Raw genomic sequence first — 20,959 nt, 5'->3', positions numbered from 1 at the left:
ATTTCAGACACAAAAGAAAAAATTGAATATTTTAGCTCAACATAATTTTTTTTTATAATGATTATTTTAATTTTGAATAATGCTTGTGCCCGAACATCACAATTGAAACATTTGATGTTCCTCACTTACAATTAACAAATTTTTACCGTCTGAATATCATAATCAAAATTGTTCATTATTTTTATTATCATCTAAAAAATTATTTATTGTCCAAATATCATAATCGAAACCGTTTATTCTCTTTATTATTATCTAAAGATCATATTGCAAGAATCATTTAATTTGGAGATCGTTTAGCCATTTATGAGTATTGAACTAATCAACGTTTTTTGTAACAATTAGCATCATCATGATATAAATATAAGTAGCGATTGGGGTTTCCTACACACTATCACATATGGGTGTACACTACTAACTCAAAGGCTCGGGTCGTGCTTTGATGTAACCTCAAAATTGAAGTGATAATGAATCTCTCTGCATTTTGACTTAATTTTTCATGCAATGAATCACTTTAATATTATATTTAATTACAAGCCCAAGATACAAGTCTTAAAACTAGTATCCTCGTGATAAATCGTTTATTTGTTTTACACATATCAATGACTCCCTTTAAATCACAACGTCTATTTTTGTTAACGACGTGGTGCATTAGCTGTCCATGTCATCAACCTCGAAATCTCAGGAGTAAGATACGTAGTTGACCGTAGAAATACATACATGGAAAATACCTAAAATACCTCCTCTGTACATGTCTGTGTGCTTGTGTGCATCTCTGTCTGTGTCTCAGTCTCTCTGTCTCTAACTCTTACTCTCTCTCTCTCTCTCTCTGTCTCTCTCTCTCTCTACTTCCTACCCATTTCACAGTACACCCACATTGCACACACACCAGAAGACCCTTACTTTCTCTTTCTAAATGGCTGAATCTCACTCGAGAAGATGAAGATACCCAGCAAGCCCCGGCACCTCTCGCCAACGTTCCCACCACCGGACTCGGATCTTCACCTCCACAGACCCCCCACCACCCGTAAGAAGACCCGGGCACCCGGTTCGGCCAGGTTGAAGCGGGCCGGACTTCCGACCGGAAAGCGGAGCCGACCGGAGACGCCTTTGCTCAAGTGGAAGATTGACGAAGGCCCAAAAGAGCGCCAGGGGCATCGGGAGAGGCGAAAGGACCAAAATGCCCGTGAGGAGGAAAGAGAGGACGGAGTGAGGAGAAAGGGCAGGAAGGGAAGAGAGGCCCCCTTGTCGGCCAGGAAGCTTGCGGCTGGTCTGTGGCGGCTACAGTTACCGGAGACGGGTTCCAGTGTACCTGGACGTAATGGGAAGCTAGGGTTTCAGGTGAGCTTGGTCTCAAAGATCTGTAATTTTATGGTCAAATGGGTCTTCTTTGCAACCTCGGTTGAATCGCATTTGATTGGAGGTTGACCTTTTTATGTTAAAAAAAAGTCGTTTAATTTTCTCGTTAATTCATTGGAAGATGTTAAATCTGGTGTTATTTTAGTTTGATAAATACTAATGTTGGTGTTGATATCTATGGTACTGTTGTTGTCTTTGTGTTTCGTTTCGATTTTTCGAAATGAAGCTTAAGAAACCAGACGTTGTGATTTCAACTCTGATCGATCTTACTGAAAAAATGTGTTCTTAAATTAGCATGAAATCTTTACTAATGAGGTAATGCTTGTAAGTTTCCATCAATTTCCTGCTAAGTATCTCTTATTTTGGTAATTAATTGACCGTTGATATCTTTCATTCGTCCTGTATTGTTTTCTTAATTAAAATTAGTGGTGTCATGTTTATCTGAATGTATTAACATGGAGCTGTGATATGCAAGATAAGATGGTAACGGCATTTATGCAATGCTTTGATGACTTCTGAAAATTCTGGGTCATTACGCTTTCCTTTATTGTGTTCTGGGATCCCCGGGTCCTTGCGTGCTGTTTTAATACATCTTATCATATCATGCCTTACCCTCAACCAGCCAGTATTAATGATGTTGTATGCTCTGGAGTTTGATATTCATTGCTGTTGTCTTCTTTGCAGCCTGACGTTGGCCATATTGGGGTACCATTTCTCCGTAATCGTAACAGCAAAGGATATGCTTCTGAAGCAAATGATCTTTTACAAAGCCCTAGGTCCACCTCAAGGAATGGGTTCTTGTCCAAGGTACAGCTCTTCCTTAAATTCATACAATGATCTGTAAATTCTGAATGAACATCTTTTATGAACTTAAGTACAATACGATACAGATTTTTTTTTTTTTTTAAAAAGCAAGTATAATAAGATACCTTTATCGTCTTGTGCATGTGTCACACATGCCGAGCAGTCCTTTAAGGCAAGCTATTTGGCATGAACCTTGGCAGATGATTTGCTTTGCAAGGATTGGCGTTATGCATACTCATTAAGAATCGTCGGTTTTGGAAGAAAAATAGATGTTTCATCAAGTAGTCATCTGTTTTGCTGTCCTCGGAAATTGAATATTATGTTATAAGGTTAAAGCAGTGTTACTCTTAGGATTTCTCATGGGTGAATTTAAATATTTAATTTGAATTACTCATATACGCTACGAAATAGACAGTAATGATCATATTTGGATGAAAAATAAAGTAGAAATTTGGTGTAAATGGGACGTATAGTTAATTCTTTAATTGGATTAAAAGATATAGCTGTCTAAAAAGCAGCATTAGCAATCCCAGAAAGCTCTAGCGAACAGATGGAAATTTGTGAGAGGGAGAATCATGAGGTAATTTCAGATTATGCAACAACTAAGGCTTGGCCGTTTTCCAAATAAAGAGAAGGCTACAATATGAAAATTTGCTATTATATGCATATGTACATGTACGGATTGTTGGAACAAATGTGGAATGCTGAAATGCTTTCAGGTGCAGCTTAGCTGGCTAAGAAACATGTCACTTGTATATTTTCTCTGAAATTATATAACATACAGTCTTGTCCTTTTAACTTTTTCTTCTTTAAATTTGTTTCTCAACATCAATTTTCCCCGAAGCAGTTTAAGGTCTGTTTTTCCTGTGGTGTTACCTCTAATTTTAGCTTCAACCTTCATTTCAGTTATCCAACTCTGTCATGGAGGGGCAAACAAAATGGGATCCAGTCTGCTTGAAAACATCGGATGAGATACGGCAAATTTACAGCCAAATGAAGCTTCTTGACCAACAAGTGAGTGCTGTATCAGTTGTATCTGTACTTGAAGCTGAGCTAGAGCAGGCACGAGCTCGCATTCAGGAGCTTGAGATGGAACGGTGTTCCTCAAAAAAGAAACTTGAGCACTTCTTAAGGAATGTCAGTGAGGAAAGAGTTTCATGGAGGAGCCGAGAGCATGAGAAAGTCCGCGCATTTATTGATGATATCAAGTCTGAATTGAACCGGGAAAGGAAGAGTCGCCAGAGAACTGAGATACTCAATTCCAAATTGGTTAATGAGCTTGCTGATGTCAAGTTATCAGCAAAGCGATACATGCAGGAGTACGAGAAAGAAAGAAAGGCCAGAGAATTGATTGAGGAAGTTTGTGATGAGCTTGCTAAGGAAATTGGAGAAGACAAAGCTGAAGTTGAAGCATTGAAGAGAGAATCCATGAAACTCAGAGAGGAAGTGGACGAGGAAAGGAAGATGTTGCAGATGGCAGAAGTCTGGCGTGAGGAACGTGTCCAAATGAAGCTGGTTGATGCAAAGGTGGCAGTTGAGGAGAAGTATTCTCTGATGAACAAGATTGTGGCAGATCTGGAGAATTTTCTGACGTCAAGAAGTGCAACGCCAGATGTGAAGGAAATGAGAGAAGTAGAATATCTGCGACAGGCTGCTGCTGCTGTAAATATTCAAGACATCAAGGACTTTTTTTATGAACCCCCCAATCCTGATGATATCTTTTCTGTGTTCGAAGAAGTTAATTTCGGTGTGCCTAATGAGAGGGAGATTGAGCAGTGTGTTGCTTACAGTCCTGCTAGCCATGGTTCAAAAATTCGTACTGTGAGTCCTGAAGGCAATGGAATCATTAAGGACCGGATCCAGAGACATCCAGTTGCATTCGTTGGTCATAATGGTGATATAGAAGAAGATGAGAGTGGTTGGGAAACTGTGAGCCATCTCGAGGATCAGGGCTCAAGCTATTCGCCAGACGGGAGTGCCCCATCTGTCAATAAGAATCGCCGAGAGAGTAATGTCTCAGAGAGTGGAACAGAATGGGAAGAAGAAGTTGAGGGAACACCAATTACTGAAATCAGCGAGGTTTGCTCGGTACCAACAAAGCAGACGAAGAAGGTATCATCAATAGCAAGGCTTTGGAGGTCTGGCCAAAACAACGGGGAAAACTACAAGATAATCTCGCTAGAGGGAATAAACGGTAGGCTTTCGAACGGAAGGATATCCACTAGGGGTCTGGTATCCCCTGATCGGGGTTCGGGTAAAGGCGGGCTTAGCCCCTCTGACTTAGTGGGGCAGTGGAATTCTCCTGAGACGGGGCATCACATTCGGGGTATGAAAGGGTGCATTCCACTGGGCGCCCAGAAGCATAGTTTGAAGGCAAAGCTTTTGGAGGCAAGGTTGGATAGTCATAAGGTCCAACTGCGTCATGTGCTTAAACAGAAGATCTAGAAGTGAGGCAGAGTTTGCTCATAAAACGAAACTGATAAACCCAGGCAAGAATAAGTAGTTCCATTTCTCACCGCGCAAGGTACAACTTCCTGCCACTAGGAAATGCTCTAAGGCGGTCGCAAGGAGCCTCTGAATAAAATGCAGATGATCATGGACTCCCACGTATGGTTTCGGGGGTCTTTGCAAGCGATTCAGAAAGCGCGAGTCATTATTTGTATCATTTCAAGTACAGAGGACACCATTTGTTGAAAATGGTAGACGAAGAACGATAACATTTCCTCCGTCTGTAATATGATGTATTTTGTTATGAGAAATGTTTCATTTTAGTTTCTTATAGGAAATGGCAAATCCGTGGTCCAAAACTTGTCTTTCCCTTAATCAGAACTGGAAAGGAAGAAAAAAAAGCAGATGTTAGAAAATTTCGAATTAAGAAGCGGGATTTTCAACGGTACTTGGAGTATCTCATGCTTCGGAGCACTCTAGAATAATGTAGAATTTGTTGAAAATCTATGAAATTTTGGAAACCTGTGGGGTTGGTACGAGGTGATGGGGAAGATCGTACGTGAAGCCAGAAGAGATCAACTGAGTGAAATGGTGTTACATTGTTACCGTTAGATTTTAGATTGGTCCCCGGCGTTGTGGTCCCGCTCCGAAGTCCCATGTCCGGTCCTGAGTGCCGGATCTAGGATCTTAGATTTGGGTTTCAGGTACCAAGTAGTTGGATTAACTGATCACATGATTCACATTCTCTTGTCACTTCGACACCAAATTAATCACACCTATCAGGTGACTTAACTCAAATTTTCTACATTTTAATGTAAATATATCTTACAAAATTGCAGAGATGAGATAATTTTATACTGTTCATATTCTTTTCTAATACCAGTTGACTGGAATTAATAAATTAAAAAAAAATCAAAGAATATGTGTAAACAGAAGTGTGTAGAAGGAGAAAAAGAACGAGCAAAAAATAATTGGAAATTGGTAGAAACTAGAGAGACAATCAACCATATAAAATGAAGAGGACTCAAATAATAAATAAAGTAAGGGTAATGGCTGATACAACAGGTTGCATGAGACCCCATAAAATGATATGGGAAACCCACCACAAGTCTAGTTTTCCTTGTTTTTCTTCCTTTTGACGGTACAATACTACAATACAGCATTTCGAGACTGAATATTATCACACGGTGGCCCTTCGACAGCCCTACGTTGTACTTATTTGACACAGCATGAAACAAATGAGTGGATAGCGATTCTGTTATCTGTATTCTTGAAAGTTGACATGCCCTGTCGCCCGTGCATGCTCCACAGCCTCCTGAATATATACATAGAAGATTATTCGGTAACATAAGAACTTAAGAAATTTCATGTGCACAACCACACACGGTAAGAAACACCAAGGAGGCAAGGCAAACAGAATTTGTATTGTGGGGAACTAACCTTCTGGCCGACCAGTCCAAGTTGGCACACCCCACAGCGCAAAGTGAAGTTGGCAGTGTCCGTGTATCTCCTCTTACTGCAAAGACGTATCATGGTATTAAGGTATGCTCATGTATTAAGAGTTAATGCAGATACATATGCATATATCTCAGCTACATACGTAGTAGGAGCAATGGAAAAATGGACACCTAACAGGATGATGCACTCAATCATTGTAACCAAGATAGTTACGCGAAACACACATTACCTCAAGAATTTTGACAATTTAGCCACACAAACTTAATATTTTTATTCCCTTTTTTTTTTTTGGTAGGGTACGAATTGAAAGCATAACGTACAGGCAACACACATTTGGCATTTGTCATAAAGTTCTTAATCATCTGAAGTTGACAACAAATTTATTCATTATAATTTAATGTTACTGTTAGTACAATACAGGTTCAACTGGTATGTCCTCAACACATAGAGATCCGGAAAATTGAAGACACTGTATTTGTAGTAAATTTGAAAACAATTACTCAAGTTGTATAGGTTTGTAACTAGGTTGTGTAGTGAACTAGGAAACTTTGTCACACAGACTTACAATCTTAGTGTGAAATGTCAGAAAGGAGTCCCTAATTCAGATACTATGTATATGGTAACATCCGAATATGCTAGTCACAGACTAAAACCCCAAGGGATATGTATAATGATTTAACATATTATGTGTCATAGTTTTTGTGCGTGTGCACTGAAATTAGAAGCCATCATGAAAGTAATACCTTTGTTGCTCTTTGACAAGGTTAAGAGCGAGCCCCTCAACTGGCCCAATGGAACTGTTATGAACTGCAAATATTGTCTGATCAAACTCCTCTGGAGCTCCCTCGAAGGGAGACATCTGATACAACAGAATACAGAATTCAGCCATCATTTAAGTGGAAAAATCAAGTGCAACCTCCATCACGAACGGGGGATAGCAAAAACAGTGAACCAAATAAGAAGCATGCTAGGTGAATAAACAGACTGTAATTACCAAATGCACAACAAAGACCACTTATTCTTGAAAAGTAAAAACTATCCCACAGAAGTATAAAAATTTGCCCAGCTCATGGTTGGCTTTTCTTCCCCTCTCCCCCTCCCAGTTTTTTACATGCTCAAACCCATACAAGAGAACAGAAGAGTAAATCATCTGGTTCGTATGGTTGGCAAGATGTCTCATGAGGGAAGAATATTTATTTTGTGTTTGGATAAGGTATTACCAAGTACCAAGGGATTTAGGCATGCATTAGCAAGAAATGCACAACAGAACAATAGATCAATGGATTTGAAATGACTAGATGCAATGCACTTAGAGGAATTTGTAAATGACTACTTGAAAGAGTCATTTGAAAGTCCTTTGTTTAGTCATTTAGTGGCTTCATAATGCTCATGTTACATGTGGTGCATTTTCGATCCCTCTGCTCTATCTAATGTTTTGTAGTGCGTTTCCACCTACTTTAGCCTAAATCCCTGTCCTTGGAAATCCCTCAGCCAACCACATCATTAACTCCAACTTGATGCCATATCGAAGCCACTTGTTAACGGTCCATCCACATTGACAACCAGAAAAATTCGTAAACAGAAAATTAACAAAAATATAATCAGAGCCACATACAGCTAAAGCATCGTAATGAAGTCCATCATAGATCAACATAACCCTTTCTGAATACTTCTTCTCCTGTAAAACAGCACCGCATACAAAAATGGGCATAAACATTCAGAAATGGTAAGTGGGCAAGATTAATATACATGAGAATTTGCTACAAATGCTAACCTGACCATACAAATCACAACGTGTAGTCTGGATATCATACGCTGCGATTTCACGTCCATAATAATCTGCTAATATAGATAGCTCTATGGCACCTGCACACAAGATTGCAAATTAACAGTGTGCAAAACAAATCTAATAGTATCTCAGTTATTGATAGGGACAGAGACCTCAACGAAGGAAAAGAAAGATTTGAACTTTATCTTATAGACAAGTGGCCGCACAAACTATTTCTTGAACATTCAAGACGCAAAACTTCAGTCAAATATGAAATTCAATAATCCTCAATACCCTAGAAGAAGATCTAAGTCAGTCGTGTATAATTAAGGTTTGGCCACTTAGTTGTGTATAATAAATAACCAAACTATTATGAGAAAAACTTTTTATTGTGCATTTTGTTTGGTAACCAAGATTCAGATGCATAAGAACAGGAAGTTTTCTGAACAAACCTCCCCACTTCTCTGAGTCAAGAATCCAAGCACAATACTCTTCATTCGATTTACCAAGAAATGCTTCGGAATACTTAGTTGGATCACTTGCTACCGTCGCAGCTATAACCTTCACAGATGATCACAAAATGTAAGTATCGGAGAAAGCAAATCGGGGGCTTTATATGCACAAGCACCCATGATTTATCTATTGTTGTATGCTTTTAAGCCTTGAATGTATACACCTGTCTCAATTCAGGAGCTTTTTTCTGGTCATGATCCATTACATACCTGCAAACGAAGGGCAAAAATTGAATAGAAAATTTGATGTTAAATGACACAGTTCACTTCATTGCAATAGACAATGGATAAAATAGAGGGTTGTACCGGAGCTTACCCAACCGCATTGAAGAGGCAACTATTGTCTGAGGGAATAACCCTTCTTACTACGATACCTTCCATATTGTAAATTATTTATACACCTGAAGCATTATAACAAAATGAAATTTCAAACAGTGATGGTTTTATCTATCCAAGTACATGTTTAAAATTGAAATACATGAACATTTGCTCAAAAAACAAGGACATGAAAAGCATTAAACTGCGTAGAAATGGTTCATTCAAAGAACGAACCCCTTGAGATTACTATGAAAAACAGAACAAAGATTATTACGAATACAATACATACAAGAATTAGGATTCCATTTCAAACAAAGCATCGACAGAGACATAAAAGAAATTTTATGTTAAGACTGCATCCTAAACTTAAATACGAGGCAATATGAAAAGAAGGCCGAGAAATTGGACAAAACTCAGCTTCACATACTCAGTTGATGATGACCAACTAGATTCAATTACTGGTAGCAGTCCATGATTGAACACATAAATGTAAAAAGGAACAAATATAGTGAACAGAAGCAAAATTTACAAACTTTTCAAAATTTAATAACGAAATAAATCTACAAAAAAGAATCAGATAATCCATGCTCATATCACTTTCTTCAAGGAAATAATTATCTCCAAAGCCTACCCACAAAATTACCCAGTTATATGTAAAAATAAAAATATATATCTATATGTATGTATTCTTCCAATAAATCAGAATATAATTCCAGAAATGAGACCAACCTTCAGATTCTGAAACAAAGTGATATAACAAATCCAACTTGAAATCAACAAACCCAAAAGCAGAAGTGATAGGAACTTGATAAATAAATGCAAAAGAAAAAAAGAAAGAAATTTCCAGATCAAGTAATGGTACCAAGAGTAGCTTTACGGCAAAGAAATTGGAGGAGACAAAAACAGAAAATAATGAGGACCCATTTGCATAATCAAATAAATATAAATGTCCAACAAACAATGGATTACATAAATAAATAAATAAATAAATAAAAAGAAGAAGTTGCTGGAAAAGAAAAGAAGAAAAGAAAACTCACTCTGGTCCGGTAATAATTTGGTATGAAGGGGGTGTCGTATCGTGGCTTTTCTCCTGGTTTTGGGTATGGCACTGTGTTTTGTTGACACAATTTAAAAGACGGACGCCCAACGTAACTTTGATGTTTTTCTTTTCTTTTTTCTTTATCCTTTGGGAGGGTGGTGAAGGTGGGATTAGGAATTAGATCAAAAGTGCGGACGACGACATATTGCCACTAGTGTGGGGTCCAACCCAAACGGAATATCATGATGCTTAATTTTAATTTATTTAAATAAAAGTGCTAAGAGCAACCCCAACCTTCTAAGTTCTACTTTGCTCGGGGGACGGGCTGCAGGAAGGACCCGAGGGCCGGTTAATTCTTCTCCAACCATGGAGGGCCCGAGTGAGGGTGGGAGCCCGAGCACAAGGGGGGTGGAGAGTTGACAGGCCTGCAGCCCGAGGGCCAAGGTATTTTTTTATTGTTTTTTGTGTTAGCCTGAGGCCTTACAGCCTCATTTCCCTGTTTTTTTTTATTTTATATTATTTAAACAAACAAAAAAAACTACTATTTTATTACCTATTGCCAGGGGGAGGGCTCCAAGGGTGGAGATGCAAAAGGTAATTACTGTTCATTAATGGTAGTTACTATTCATTAAAGGCAGTTACTGTTCAATAGGGTGGATTCAATAGTGGATTGCCAGGGGGAGGGCTCCAAGGGTGGAGTTGCTCTAAGGAAACTCTTCTAAAGTTAGATTTTTGTCGGATTATTTTTTACCTTGCAATTTAATGCCAAATTTTGTGTCAATATTATAAAGAATTCTGGCAAAAACATGAGGTGCCATGTTCCATTATCGCCTGAAGGGCCTAAAAAGAGTTAGAACATGAGTTTAGTTGTTCTGTAATAGAGTTGGGTTGGACACAGAGTTCATAGAGATTCTCCTTAGCATATCTCATTGGTATTATTACTTAAGTGAAAGTTAAGGGCTTGTTTGGTATCTTTCATGAATCTCATTTTTTTTTCTTTTCAAAATGATGAATGTAGCTAAATTACTTAATAGTCATTAATTTTAAAAACAAAAATTTGATTCAATAAAACAAGCCTAAAAAAATCCACATCACCACTAACAATAAAAAAAAGACAACATTAGTGTCTTTCAACCAAAATGTTAATTCTTTGTGGCATGATGTGAATTAGCAACAAAGGTGATTTTGACAACCTCAAATCCATTTTAGTTAGTTAATAAATGTTTTTGTATCATTTTTATTATTGTTTTTTGTCCTAAAAATATTTCGTTGACCCTAAAAACTACCAAGTCTATGTGGCACGCAGCCTAGTAACTAATAAGCTAACTACGTCATTCGGTTATATGCAGGACGTGCCAACTCGTCAACCGAGTTCGGCTGGGGAGTAATATGTTGATGTCGTGTTGGGCGCGTTGCTGACTACTTGATCTTGCAACTGCGGCCGAGGAAGGAACACGTCTTGGCCTTCAGGTTCTAAAGCCTGAAGACAAGGTTGCTAGTTCTGCAAAGTTCACAAATTGTCAGCACGGGGTTTGGTCTCGGTAATTATATTCGTGAGAGTATAAGTACACCGAACTGGTATCAAACTATACGAACACAAATACTCGAAAGAGATAAATGTCTTGATGGTAAATGTGGTTCGGCCGTCAGAATACTGAACTTTAAAATGTACTTATGAATATCTAATCATAAAATAAAACTCGGCGTTCAATTTGCCTAGCCTAGTAACCTGTAACACCTTATGAGATTACCTCTACCAACAAGGATTCGGAAATCTTTGTTGACCGAGACTTGGATAAATAACCAGTCAGTCTCGAAGCAGTGCCGTCTATCCAAACTGGAGGTGCTCCTCGGTCAGCTGATTCTACGGCCCCAGTGCTGTCTATCCAAATTGAAGATGTCGCCAGTTGCCTTCACAGTACTGTTTATCCAAATTGAAGATGTGTTGGCAAGAAGAAAGGGGAAGAGGAAAAATTCTCAAGGTTGTTGAGAAGCTTTGCGTAGGGTAATTTGCATGTTGATTTGGAGAGAGCTTGAATGATGCACTCCCTTCTCTATTTATAGTGGCCAACCCTCCCTCATGGCCAAACTAGAAATGTACTCGGATTAGAACTCCTCAACCCAATCTAACTAGGTTTCGGCCAATCCTAACTCCTATAAGACTTTGAACCAAGCTCCTTAACGAACCAGATTCATCCTCTATTTCTAAGCATCTTTGGCTCTAAGACTCCTTGTTGCACTAGGGTTCGACTACCTCACCCTTATCTAAACCAATCCTTCTAGCAACAGGATTAGGCCGACTTTAACTGGACGGCCCACGACAAGATTCTAGATGAATGTTACTAGGCCAAGAACGACTCTAAGCTCGGCCCAAAATACTATTTTGGGCCCAAACATATTTATTACAATTATGAAAATAAATAATGTAATGAATAATAGTTTAAATTTGACATTTTTAGTGGAGAACAAAACTTAAAAAGATCAAAGTGCTTGTAAGATTCAATTTTAAATTTTATGTTTAAAATTTGGCATCTCCTATAGTCCTTTGGAGACGCTTTAAACTATTCTTTCAAAAAAAAAAAAAAAAGGGACACTCAAGCCCCCATCAAACAAACCAAAAAAATAAAAAATAAAGGTCATCATAAATGATCAATTCTTCATACCATAAGAGCAAGTTTAGTGGAAACAGCATGGGCTAGAGGTGACAAATCAACCCATTAGATTGTTAATAGGTACCTATTATGACTCATTTAGTTTAATTTTACCTTACACCATCACCACCACTACCCTATCTCACATCTATATTATGCTGAGATCAAATTAAATTGGTCTTAAAGGGTACCCATTAGCAACTCAACGAGTTGATTTGCCACCTCTAGACTAGGGAGTATAGGCTTTATTTGGCTTTTCAAAATGTCGTTATTCATGAAATTTAAACACTCTCTAAATTTTGGTTCTAATGGTGTGAGAGGCTAGGGGCTAAACAGTGTTGGGTGACTAGTTTTCATTGGCTATTAGAACCTTCCTAAGTTGACTATCCAAGAGCCTTGAGCAAGAATCGAGGCTAAACTGGCCCCTTGAATAATCCTACGCTATTAAAGCCTAGACTAGATATGTTCCATACTTCCATTAGAAACTGAATTTTGTTATTTGAAGCTAAACAACACTTTTGCTTAGGTTAGTTTGCATGCATTAGTTATGCTATAAGAATTAAAGCGCCTAATCTACTGAATTTTCAGTTTAAGTCACATGACTTGCACTTGATACGTTTTATACACTATTCATATATATTTCTTTTCATTGGTTTTGGTATTGATTATGGGTTACCTAAAGTCATGCTTTTCTTCTAGTAGCTTAGGAGGCAAGAGAAGGGATTTGAGGTATTCTATTGGTAAGAGTGTGGGAGTTGATTGGAAGCTTGGTTTCTAGCTTTATGGGAGCAAGATTGCACTATGTTTTATTTTTAGCTATTTTTCATTTGGTTTACTCAACTTAAAATCCTTACACTATGTTTAGATGAGGAAATAAACTTGAAATTTAGACAAAGTATAGAATTTATAAATTGACATGTACAAATTCTCTTCTTGTTTTTTTTTTTTTTTTTTTTTTTGTCAAAAGTTAACATTCATTAGCAACAAAATAAATTTATACAATCGAAGGCCCATTTAAAAGGGAAGTAGAAAGCATAATATGGACCTCCAAAGCAGTATAAGAAAAAATCCCAATCCAACATAAAGATTGGAGCACAAAATAGCAAAAAATACAACAAAAAAACCTAGCAGCCACCCAGCACGACATCATGTTCCACCGCCAAAGCACCAGCCACCCAGCATGAGACCCCACCTCTTGAAGACACCGAAGATCAAGGCACACAAAGCCCTCGGATCGAGGATGAAGAAAGCTCCATCATCCTCCAACAACACCCAACAAAAACCTAGCAATAGTTTTGAGAACGACAAACCCCCACACGAAACCGAGGAAGCACACGAGAAGAAAGCTCCCACAGGCAACATTGCCGATAAGGGCGAGCAGCAGGAAGGGCCAACAAGGGCCATCAAAGGTGGTGGTGCAAACATCTGAGCCGAAGCTCTACATATCCTCCCGCAGATGTGAGACAAAACGCAGTGCACGTGAGCCAAGAGGTGATGGATCCAATGGAAGAAGGGGAAATGATGTCCGATGGAGGCCACAAAGGGATGGGAAAGCCAAAAAGGAAAGGAAGAAAATGGATTGCTTGGAAACATAGAAGTGAACAAACAATGTGAAGAATAGGAAAGGAAAAGTCGGAATTGGGGGCTTTTCCAATGTAGGACGAAGGAGTTGAAGTTTAGGGCCAGAGAAAATTAGGCCGGAGAACAAGTGGAAAAGTGTTGACGAACACGCAAAGAAAAGAAACCGAAAGGGAACCGGGATTGCCACCAGCCCTTGCCAAGGCAATAGCTGGTGGCTGACTAATTTCCGGATCTGTTAACTCACACAAGCAGTGAGAAAAAAATCTTAGGAGGAGAGAAGAACTCTTAGAATGAGAGAAGTAAACCAATTCTCTTATTTAGTCAAATTAAAATCGTTACACTATGTTCAGATGATAGAAATAATCTTGAAATTTAGACAAAAAAAAAATTTCTAAATTGACATGCACCAATTTTCTTGTTTGAACTCATAAAAATAGAAATTTAGAATTTTTACGTGAAAAAAAAACTTGGAATTTGGGATTTTCAATTTCCAAGTTTAAATTTCATATAAATATGTGTCATTTTCAAAATTTTATGAGTGAGAATTAAAAAAAAAAAAAAAAAAAACTCAACCATGAGTGGCCACCACCACCACCTACCTACACCACCACCACCACCACCCACCATCATCATCACCATCACGGCTACTGCCACCACCACATACTGTTTTGGGCAAGTTGTAGGTGATTAAATTAGCCAAATGATGTCATTTCTTTTCTTTCAAAAGAAAACCATAGAGAGAGCATCATATTTGTACAAGGCTTTGGAGAAGGCACTAGAACCACGACCTAACCATGGTTTGGAGAGGAAGACGTGACAAAAAATGAGGAACAAAGAGGTAAGCATTGTTAACAACGTTGCTAGGTTTAAGGAAAAGTTTAGCTTTGTAATTGTTTTGTTTTCGAAAAATTGGACGGATTCGTAGGGTGTGGGATTAAATTTGGAAAATTGTAAGGATGTGATGGTAAAAGTGTCCTACGTTGGTGAACGAAGAAACCTTGCAAAAAGACTTATAAGAAGTTGGACTACTGTCTATATTTCCAATTTGTATTATGGTGAAACCTCAATTTCTTCTTGGTGTCAAAGCCAGGTTGGCCTACGTGTCAAGCCCAACGGTCACATAGACAGCCAATTTGTATTGTCCATGTGTTGGCTTGAAAATCCACCAAGAAGAGTCTTACATCAGTGAATAGAGAAATCTTGCAAGAGGTTATAAGAGGTTGGGCTACTCCCTATTTTGCCAATTAATTTTACGGTGGAACCTCAATTTTCTTCAAACTCATTAGACAAGTTATTTTTCTCTGAAATTTTTACAGGAGATAGTTAAAATAGTGGTTGAGTTACTGTACATATTTCCAAGAAAAATAAGATCGTTTGACAGGACAAATAAATCAGAGAAACAGACTCTTCTGCAGGGCACCGATTCTGAACCAGTTCCGCACACGAGGGTTAAAACCTAAATTAGAAAGCTCTTGTTGCCTCGATTTTTCTACACCATGTAGCCAAGACTTGAAGGAATAAACCCTGAAGATTTCATGGTCTGAGAGATCGGGATATAAGGGTTTCTGAATACAAGCGTTTATGGCTTCTGAAGTTTGGTCAAGGAATGAGATTGAATTTGCTGCAAGAGTATTTTTATGGTGTCTTTTTTTTTTCCAAGAGTATTTTTATGGTATTTTTCGGAACTATAGATGATTTATTTTGGGATTTTCTTTAACAGGTGCGCGAAAGACTGTCGTCGAACTAAGTAAAATTTTGTGGTTGCGTATGTGCTTTGCTTTTGATAGGCCTACTGGCTTATTCCATGCTTTTATGTGTTTGATAGGTTCAGATTTATAGGGGGTAGAGGCTTGTCCAGCGAGGTAAGTGGCTATTTCGTTTTTGGCTAAAATAGAAAAGGGAACAACGAGGCGGTGGATTTTCACTACGTGATGATATGTTTTCTGTTCGATCCTCTACTTTTAATTGTGTTTCATAAATGATTTACGATGACTGGAATGCATATATGAAGTTTAAAACACAAATTGCACAAGTCATGCATAAGACATGCATTAAAGTGTTTTGATGTAACGTTACAAGATTGATATTTATAAACATTTTATAATCTTGGAAACAACTTAGAAGGTAGAACTAGTATAAAGGTGAAGGGACCTTTATTTTGGGAACTTTAACGAAAAATTTCGGGTACTGTTCATCTTAACGAAAAGCCATATTTTTACACTAAAAAGTCAAATCTGATACTATTCATTTTATCATTTATTTTGTTTTTATCGTTAAAACTCAAAATTTTCAAGGTATTTTCATTAGTTTTCCTTTACCTAAGAGCCCGCATGACGGCATGAGGGTCGATTATATAAAAGGATTTTCATTTTACCTAGGGGTCCGCAGGGGAGCAATCGCAGAAAGAGATTTGTATGTTTATCCAGGAACTCGCATGGGGTCATTTGCAGAAAGGAATTAAAGTTGCCTGTAGGTAAGGCGCCCCCTACTAGATTTGCAGGAATGTCTCCAAAGTAAGTACCTAGATGGTACCGTGAAAAGGGAATTGGATATAGAAAAGGTTTCCAAGGATAGGTTTCTTTTAAGGAAGGGATTTCAAAAGTATTTAAAATCCTTGTTGTGCATAATAATAAAACATAGAAGTAGTAACCCTTCAGCGCCAAGCTATTACTGGTTGGATGTTATAAACATATAAAACTTTGATTTGTCAAAAGGTACAAATATGGTTTAGGTTTACTGATTACTGTAGACATCGAAATTTTGGTAAATAAATGTTGACCGATAAATCAAAGTTTCAACGCTCATGTATTACATAAATTTTACACGTAGCGTGTGACTCAACGAAAAATTGAAATGAGTCGGAAAAGTCATTAAACAGGACACGTGTCAACACCTAGCAGAAACGACTTATTTCATCTGAAATATTATATTCAAAATTAGGTCTTGGAAAATTCTATAAATAGAAGCCAATTTCATTCATTTTTTTAGGGAGACCAATTCATATTACACCAAAACCTTGAAGTTCTGAAGCTCTAAAGCTCTAAAGCTCCCAAGCAAATCCCGAAGGATCAAGAAAGCTTTCTTCGTTCTTCGTCAACCCAACCTTCAAGATCAAGCCCCAACGGCCCTTTGAAGGAACTTCCACCAATTCAAGATCAAGCCCCGACGACCCTTGAAGAAAGCGTTCATCGTTCATCATTCGTTCATCCTAAGATCAAGCCCCAACGGCCCTTTGGATCAACAACATCAACAAATCCACATATCCAACCGTTCTTCAAGATAAAGCCCAAAAGCCCTTGAAGATCCATTCATCAACTGTTCATCAAGATCAAGCCCAAAAGGCCCTTGAAGATCCGTTCATCAACAGTTCTTCAAGATCAAGCCCAAAAGCCTTGAAGATTCGTTCATCCATCAACCTACGAGATCAAGCCCAAAAGCCCTTGAAGAAATTTCTCTCAACCTTCAAGATTAAGCCCCAACGGCCCTTGAAGAAACTTTCAACTGTTCATCCAAGATCAAGCCTCGACGGTCCTTGGATCAATCGCACATCCACAAATCAACACCTTACGGAGATCGAATCAGATGATCAAATTTGAGAGAGATTGTAACCCCTAAATCATTAATACAAAATATTATTTTGTATACGTGTTCTTGTCTCGTTTGTTTCAGGAAAATTTCGTGTTTACAAATTTGGCACGCCCAGTGGGACAATCTCTACCTCTCATCTCTTTCTTCGTTCAAGAAATCTAATCACACCTCAAAATCAATGGCATCAAGCAAGGGACAAGCCGTTCTCACAACCACCAAGGGAAGAATCTTAAGCACTTTTACCGCGAACGGACAATCCATTGGCGCCACTACCGCTCCTCAACACACCACTTCAAAGTTGGTGCTGCTAAAGGAGCAAGGGGAGCATCAAAGGTGTGAGTCTGTCGTCAACCTGACCTCGTTGGGGGCACTGAAGCATGATGCTGAGGCACACAAGATGACATCCCAAAGCAGCCAACGACATTCTTCGTCAGCACCCTGGACGTCTGAAGGAAAGCTGCGTCCATTGGTTGCACAAGTCATGACCATTGGCGTCACCTCTATTGAAGAACAACTGGTTCAGATGAAAGAAATGCTGGCAACGATGACAATAGTCATCGAAGAAAAGGACTTGAAGATTGCTATGCTCTTCGGCAAACTGGGGGCAAATCATGATGAAGGGGCCGACTCTGGCGTGAATAAAGATGCCGATGAAGAAGAGGTGCCTCTGGTGGAGAAAGCTGAAGAAAAGCTGGAGCCAGACCAAGCAGCGACACTCATGAGATCTCTTTCTATCCAGCAGCTGCAGGAGATGATCACCAACACCACTAAGGCACAGTACGAAGGGAGCTCACATACCTCCTTGTTCTACTCAAAGCCCTACTCCTAGAAGATTGATACCCTAAAGATGCCAAGGGGTTATCAACCACCAAAGTTCATGCAGTTTGATGGAAAAGGAAACCCAAAGCAGCACGTTGCACATTTCGTCGAAACTTGCAACAACGCGGGGACGGAGGGAGACTACCTCGCCAAGCAGTTTGTGCACTCGCTGAAAGGAAACGCCTTTGAGTGGTACACGGACCTAGAGCCTGAGTCCATAAACAACTGGGAGCAATTGGAAAAAGAATTCCTTCACTGATTCTACAGCACCTGCCGCACTGGAAGCATGCTGGAACTCACAAATACGAAGCAGTGGAAGGATGAGCCAGTCATTGACTACATCAACCGATGGCGCACTCTAAGTCTCGACTCCAAAGATAGACTTTCAGAAACCTACTCGATCGAGATATGTGTTCAAGGCATGCAGTGAGGATTACACTACATCCTTCAAGGTATCAAACCACAGACCTTTGAGGAGTTAGCCACCCGCGCCTATGACATGGAGTTGAGCATCGCCCATCATGGAAGGAAAGAACCGATCGTTGACTATAAGAGCGACAAAGTTCTTGGGACAAAAGTGGAGAAGGCTGCATGGAAACCCACCAAGGAAGCAATGACGGTCAACACAGTTCCTGTCAAAATCTCTACATGAGGCAAGGCGATTCAAGCCGAAACTTTTCATGATCAAGAGATGCGTAGACGCACTTTGAAGGAGCTCGAGGAGAAGACTTATCCATTCCCCGACTCTGATGTGGTTGACTTGCTTGACAAAAAGGTGATCGACCTACCTGATTGCAGACGGCCGGAAGAGATGAATCGTACTGACAGTCCAAGGTACTGTAAATTTCACCATTTCATCAGTCATCCGACGGAAAAATGCTTTGTATTGAAAGATCTCATCCTGAAGCTAGCACAACAAGGGAAAATCGAGCTTGACCTCGAAGACACGGTTGCGGCACACACTACTACTATCGTGTTTGGATCACTCGATCATGTGCCTCTCTGAAGCATGCATGACCATTCCCGTCAATGTTCAAGTCACACGGCACCTCCTACACAACCATCACCGAGGGCAAGCAACCAAGATGCATCTACCGGTAATAAGGAAGGGTGGACATCGGCGACCTACAAAAAAACGAGGAAGCCAAGACCACAAGGCCAAAAGAGGAGCCTAAACCCGCCCTTCGAACTTCAGTCTTCGACATGCCGAATCATTCAAAACCTAGAATTTCGGCACTTGATCGCATCAGTGGTCGAGACCGAACTTCCGTCTTCAAAAGGCTTAAGACGCCAACACCTCAAATATCTGTCTTTGAAAGGTTATCAAAACCTAAGAAACAAAGTGGCACAGCTAGATATCCTCCACAATTGTCGACTTCGGACAGACTTGAAGAAACTAAGAAGTCTTCTAGAAACAGGAAGACAACGCCGAATGAAGAAAAGCTCGACAGTCTAGCAGGAAAAGACAATGTTCAAAGCTTGATTCCTTCAAGGATAAAGCGCCAAGCAACTTTGGAGGTCGACAGAAAAGGACCACTGAAGGTAAGGAGGCGCACCATCATCTACACCGGCCAATCTTCACACCAACAAACCCAAGAAGACCGCACTGAAGAGGAGGCCCAAGAAGACAAAGAAGACGAAATCCCGGAAGAAGATGTCACTTCTGGCTTTGTCAACTCAAAATCTTCACCTCAATCGCTGGGGGCATGCTCCAAAACCATGCCAGTCAAGCCGAGTAAAGTTGAAGGATGGACTCATGTCACTCTGAAGAAACTGCACAAGAAGCATATGTCTTCTTCACAAGTGCACCAATCGGAAAGGGGGCAAAGCGACTTTCGCCAACCTCCAAAGCGATGTGAAAGTGTTGAAGATGAGGAAATTTCGACACAAAGATCGACCATGCGCGATCTCTTCTTCCTCAGAAAATTATTCAGCTACTCGGTCAAGGCTCATTGTTATAAAGATTGCGAGGAACGCCTCTCCAGGCAGCAACCATCTCTTCCACAAGTTCACCAATGGGAAAGGGGGCAAAACAGCTTCTGTCAACCTCCAAAACAATGTGAAAGTGTTGGAGATAATGAGACTTTGACACGAAGATCATCCATCCCCATCACAATGCGTGACATCTTCCTAGAAGACTTCTTCAACTACTCAATCAAGGTTCCTTGCTATGAAGATTGATAGGAATGGCTCTCCTGGATTGCTTGACGAACCAACAAGGCTCCTCGCCTGCACGAGCCTAAACTGCATGGCACTAAGCTCCTGGTCTGCATGAGCATAAAAGGCAACACCAATGCTCCTTGTCCGCAAGAGCCTAAACTGCAGGACACCAACACTCCTTGCCTGCATGAGTTAAAACTGCAAACGGCACAAAAAGAAAATACCAAAAAATATGTATGTATTTGAACTACGTTTTGACTTGATCTCTTTCTTTGGAAGGGTACGTAAGCAACTGGAATATTCAATTTCAAGTTCAGTCACATAAAAAAAAAAAGGATTTATTAAATGTTTGACTACTGAAGAGTCAATTTTATTACAAAGACAACAATTACTTTGTACAAGGAAAAAAAATAGAATATATATATAGCCTTCAAATCCAAGGAGCCTAGCAAGCACG

General features: G+C 39.4%; 2 protein-coding genes across 4 annotated transcripts; one reads left to right on the top strand and one right to left on the bottom strand.

Annotated features, from left to right (window-relative positions):
• The first annotated feature begins 741 nt into the window (after positions 1 to 741).
• Positions 742 to 4,946, top strand: LOC126590587 (uncharacterized). The gene is made up of 3 exons (XM_050256047.1): positions 742 to 1,338; positions 2,041 to 2,163; positions 3,067 to 4,946. Exons 1-3 carry the CDS (start codon positions 937 to 939, stop codon positions 4,603 to 4,605), a joined length of 2,064 nt encoding a protein of 687 aa, XP_050112004.1. The 5' UTR covers positions 742 to 936; the 3' UTR covers positions 4,606 to 4,946.
• Positions 4,947 to 5,617: 671 nt separating this feature from the next.
• Positions 5,618 to 9,861, bottom strand: LOC126590590 (OVARIAN TUMOR DOMAIN-containing deubiquitinating enzyme 2). 3 transcript variants are annotated; one of them, XM_050256052.1, is made up of 9 exons: positions 9,702 to 9,861; positions 8,663 to 8,747; positions 8,511 to 8,556; positions 8,287 to 8,395; positions 7,841 to 7,932; positions 7,682 to 7,744; positions 6,810 to 6,925; positions 6,049 to 6,124; positions 5,618 to 5,923 (listed from the first exon to the last, which is right to left on the bottom strand). In XM_050256052.1, exons 2-9 carry the CDS (start codon positions 8,725 to 8,727, stop codon positions 5,867 to 5,869), a joined length of 624 nt encoding a protein of 207 aa, XP_050112009.1. In that variant the 5' UTR covers positions 8,728 to 8,747; positions 9,702 to 9,861; the 3' UTR covers positions 5,618 to 5,866. The 3 variants fall into 3 exon arrangements, with proteins under 3 accessions (XP_050112009.1, XP_050112010.1, XP_050112007.1); XM_050256053.1 differs by lacking the exon at positions 9,702 to 9,861 and adding an exon at positions 9,527 to 9,650; XM_050256050.1 differs by lacking the exon at positions 9,702 to 9,861 and adding an exon at positions 9,394 to 9,641.
• Between the last annotated feature and the right edge of the window lie 11,098 nt (positions 9,862 to 20,959).

The sequence above is a fragment of the Malus sylvestris genome, chromosome 11 (assembly GCF_916048215.2).
Source record: "Malus sylvestris chromosome 11, drMalSylv7.2, whole genome shotgun sequence".
Classification (NCBI taxonomy): domain Eukaryota; kingdom Viridiplantae; phylum Streptophyta; class Magnoliopsida; order Rosales; family Rosaceae; genus Malus; species Malus sylvestris.
The sequence above is the reverse complement of the archived record's forward strand: the minus strand, read 5'-3'. Positions and strand labels throughout refer to the sequence as shown.

Bases quoted from the DNA above. Each gene is read 5' to 3' on its own strand.
- LOC126590587 (XM_050256047.1), top strand. From the start codon at position 937: ATGAAGATACCCAGCAAGCCCCGGCACCTCTCGCCAACGTTCCCACCA. The intron at 1,339-2,040 runs GTGAGCTTGGTC...TCTTCTTTGCAG, and splicing joins ATGGGAAGCTAGGGTTTCAG to CCTGACGTTGGCCATATTGG. The intron at 2,164-3,066 runs GTACAGCTCTTC...CCTTCATTTCAG, and splicing joins GGAATGGGTTCTTGTCCAAG to TTATCCAACTCTGTCATGGA.
- LOC126590590 (XM_050256052.1), bottom strand. From the start codon at position 8,727: ATGGAAGGTATCGTAGTAAGAAGGGTTATTCCCTCAGACAATAGTTGC. The intron at 6,926-7,681 runs GTATGTGGCTCT...CTGTTGTATCAG, and splicing joins TTCATTACGATGCTTTAGCT to ATGTCTCCCTTCGAGGGAGC. The intron at 6,125-6,809 runs GTATTACTTTCA...ACGTCTTTGCAG, and splicing joins CTTGTCAAAGAGCAACAAAG to TAAGAGGAGATACACGGACA.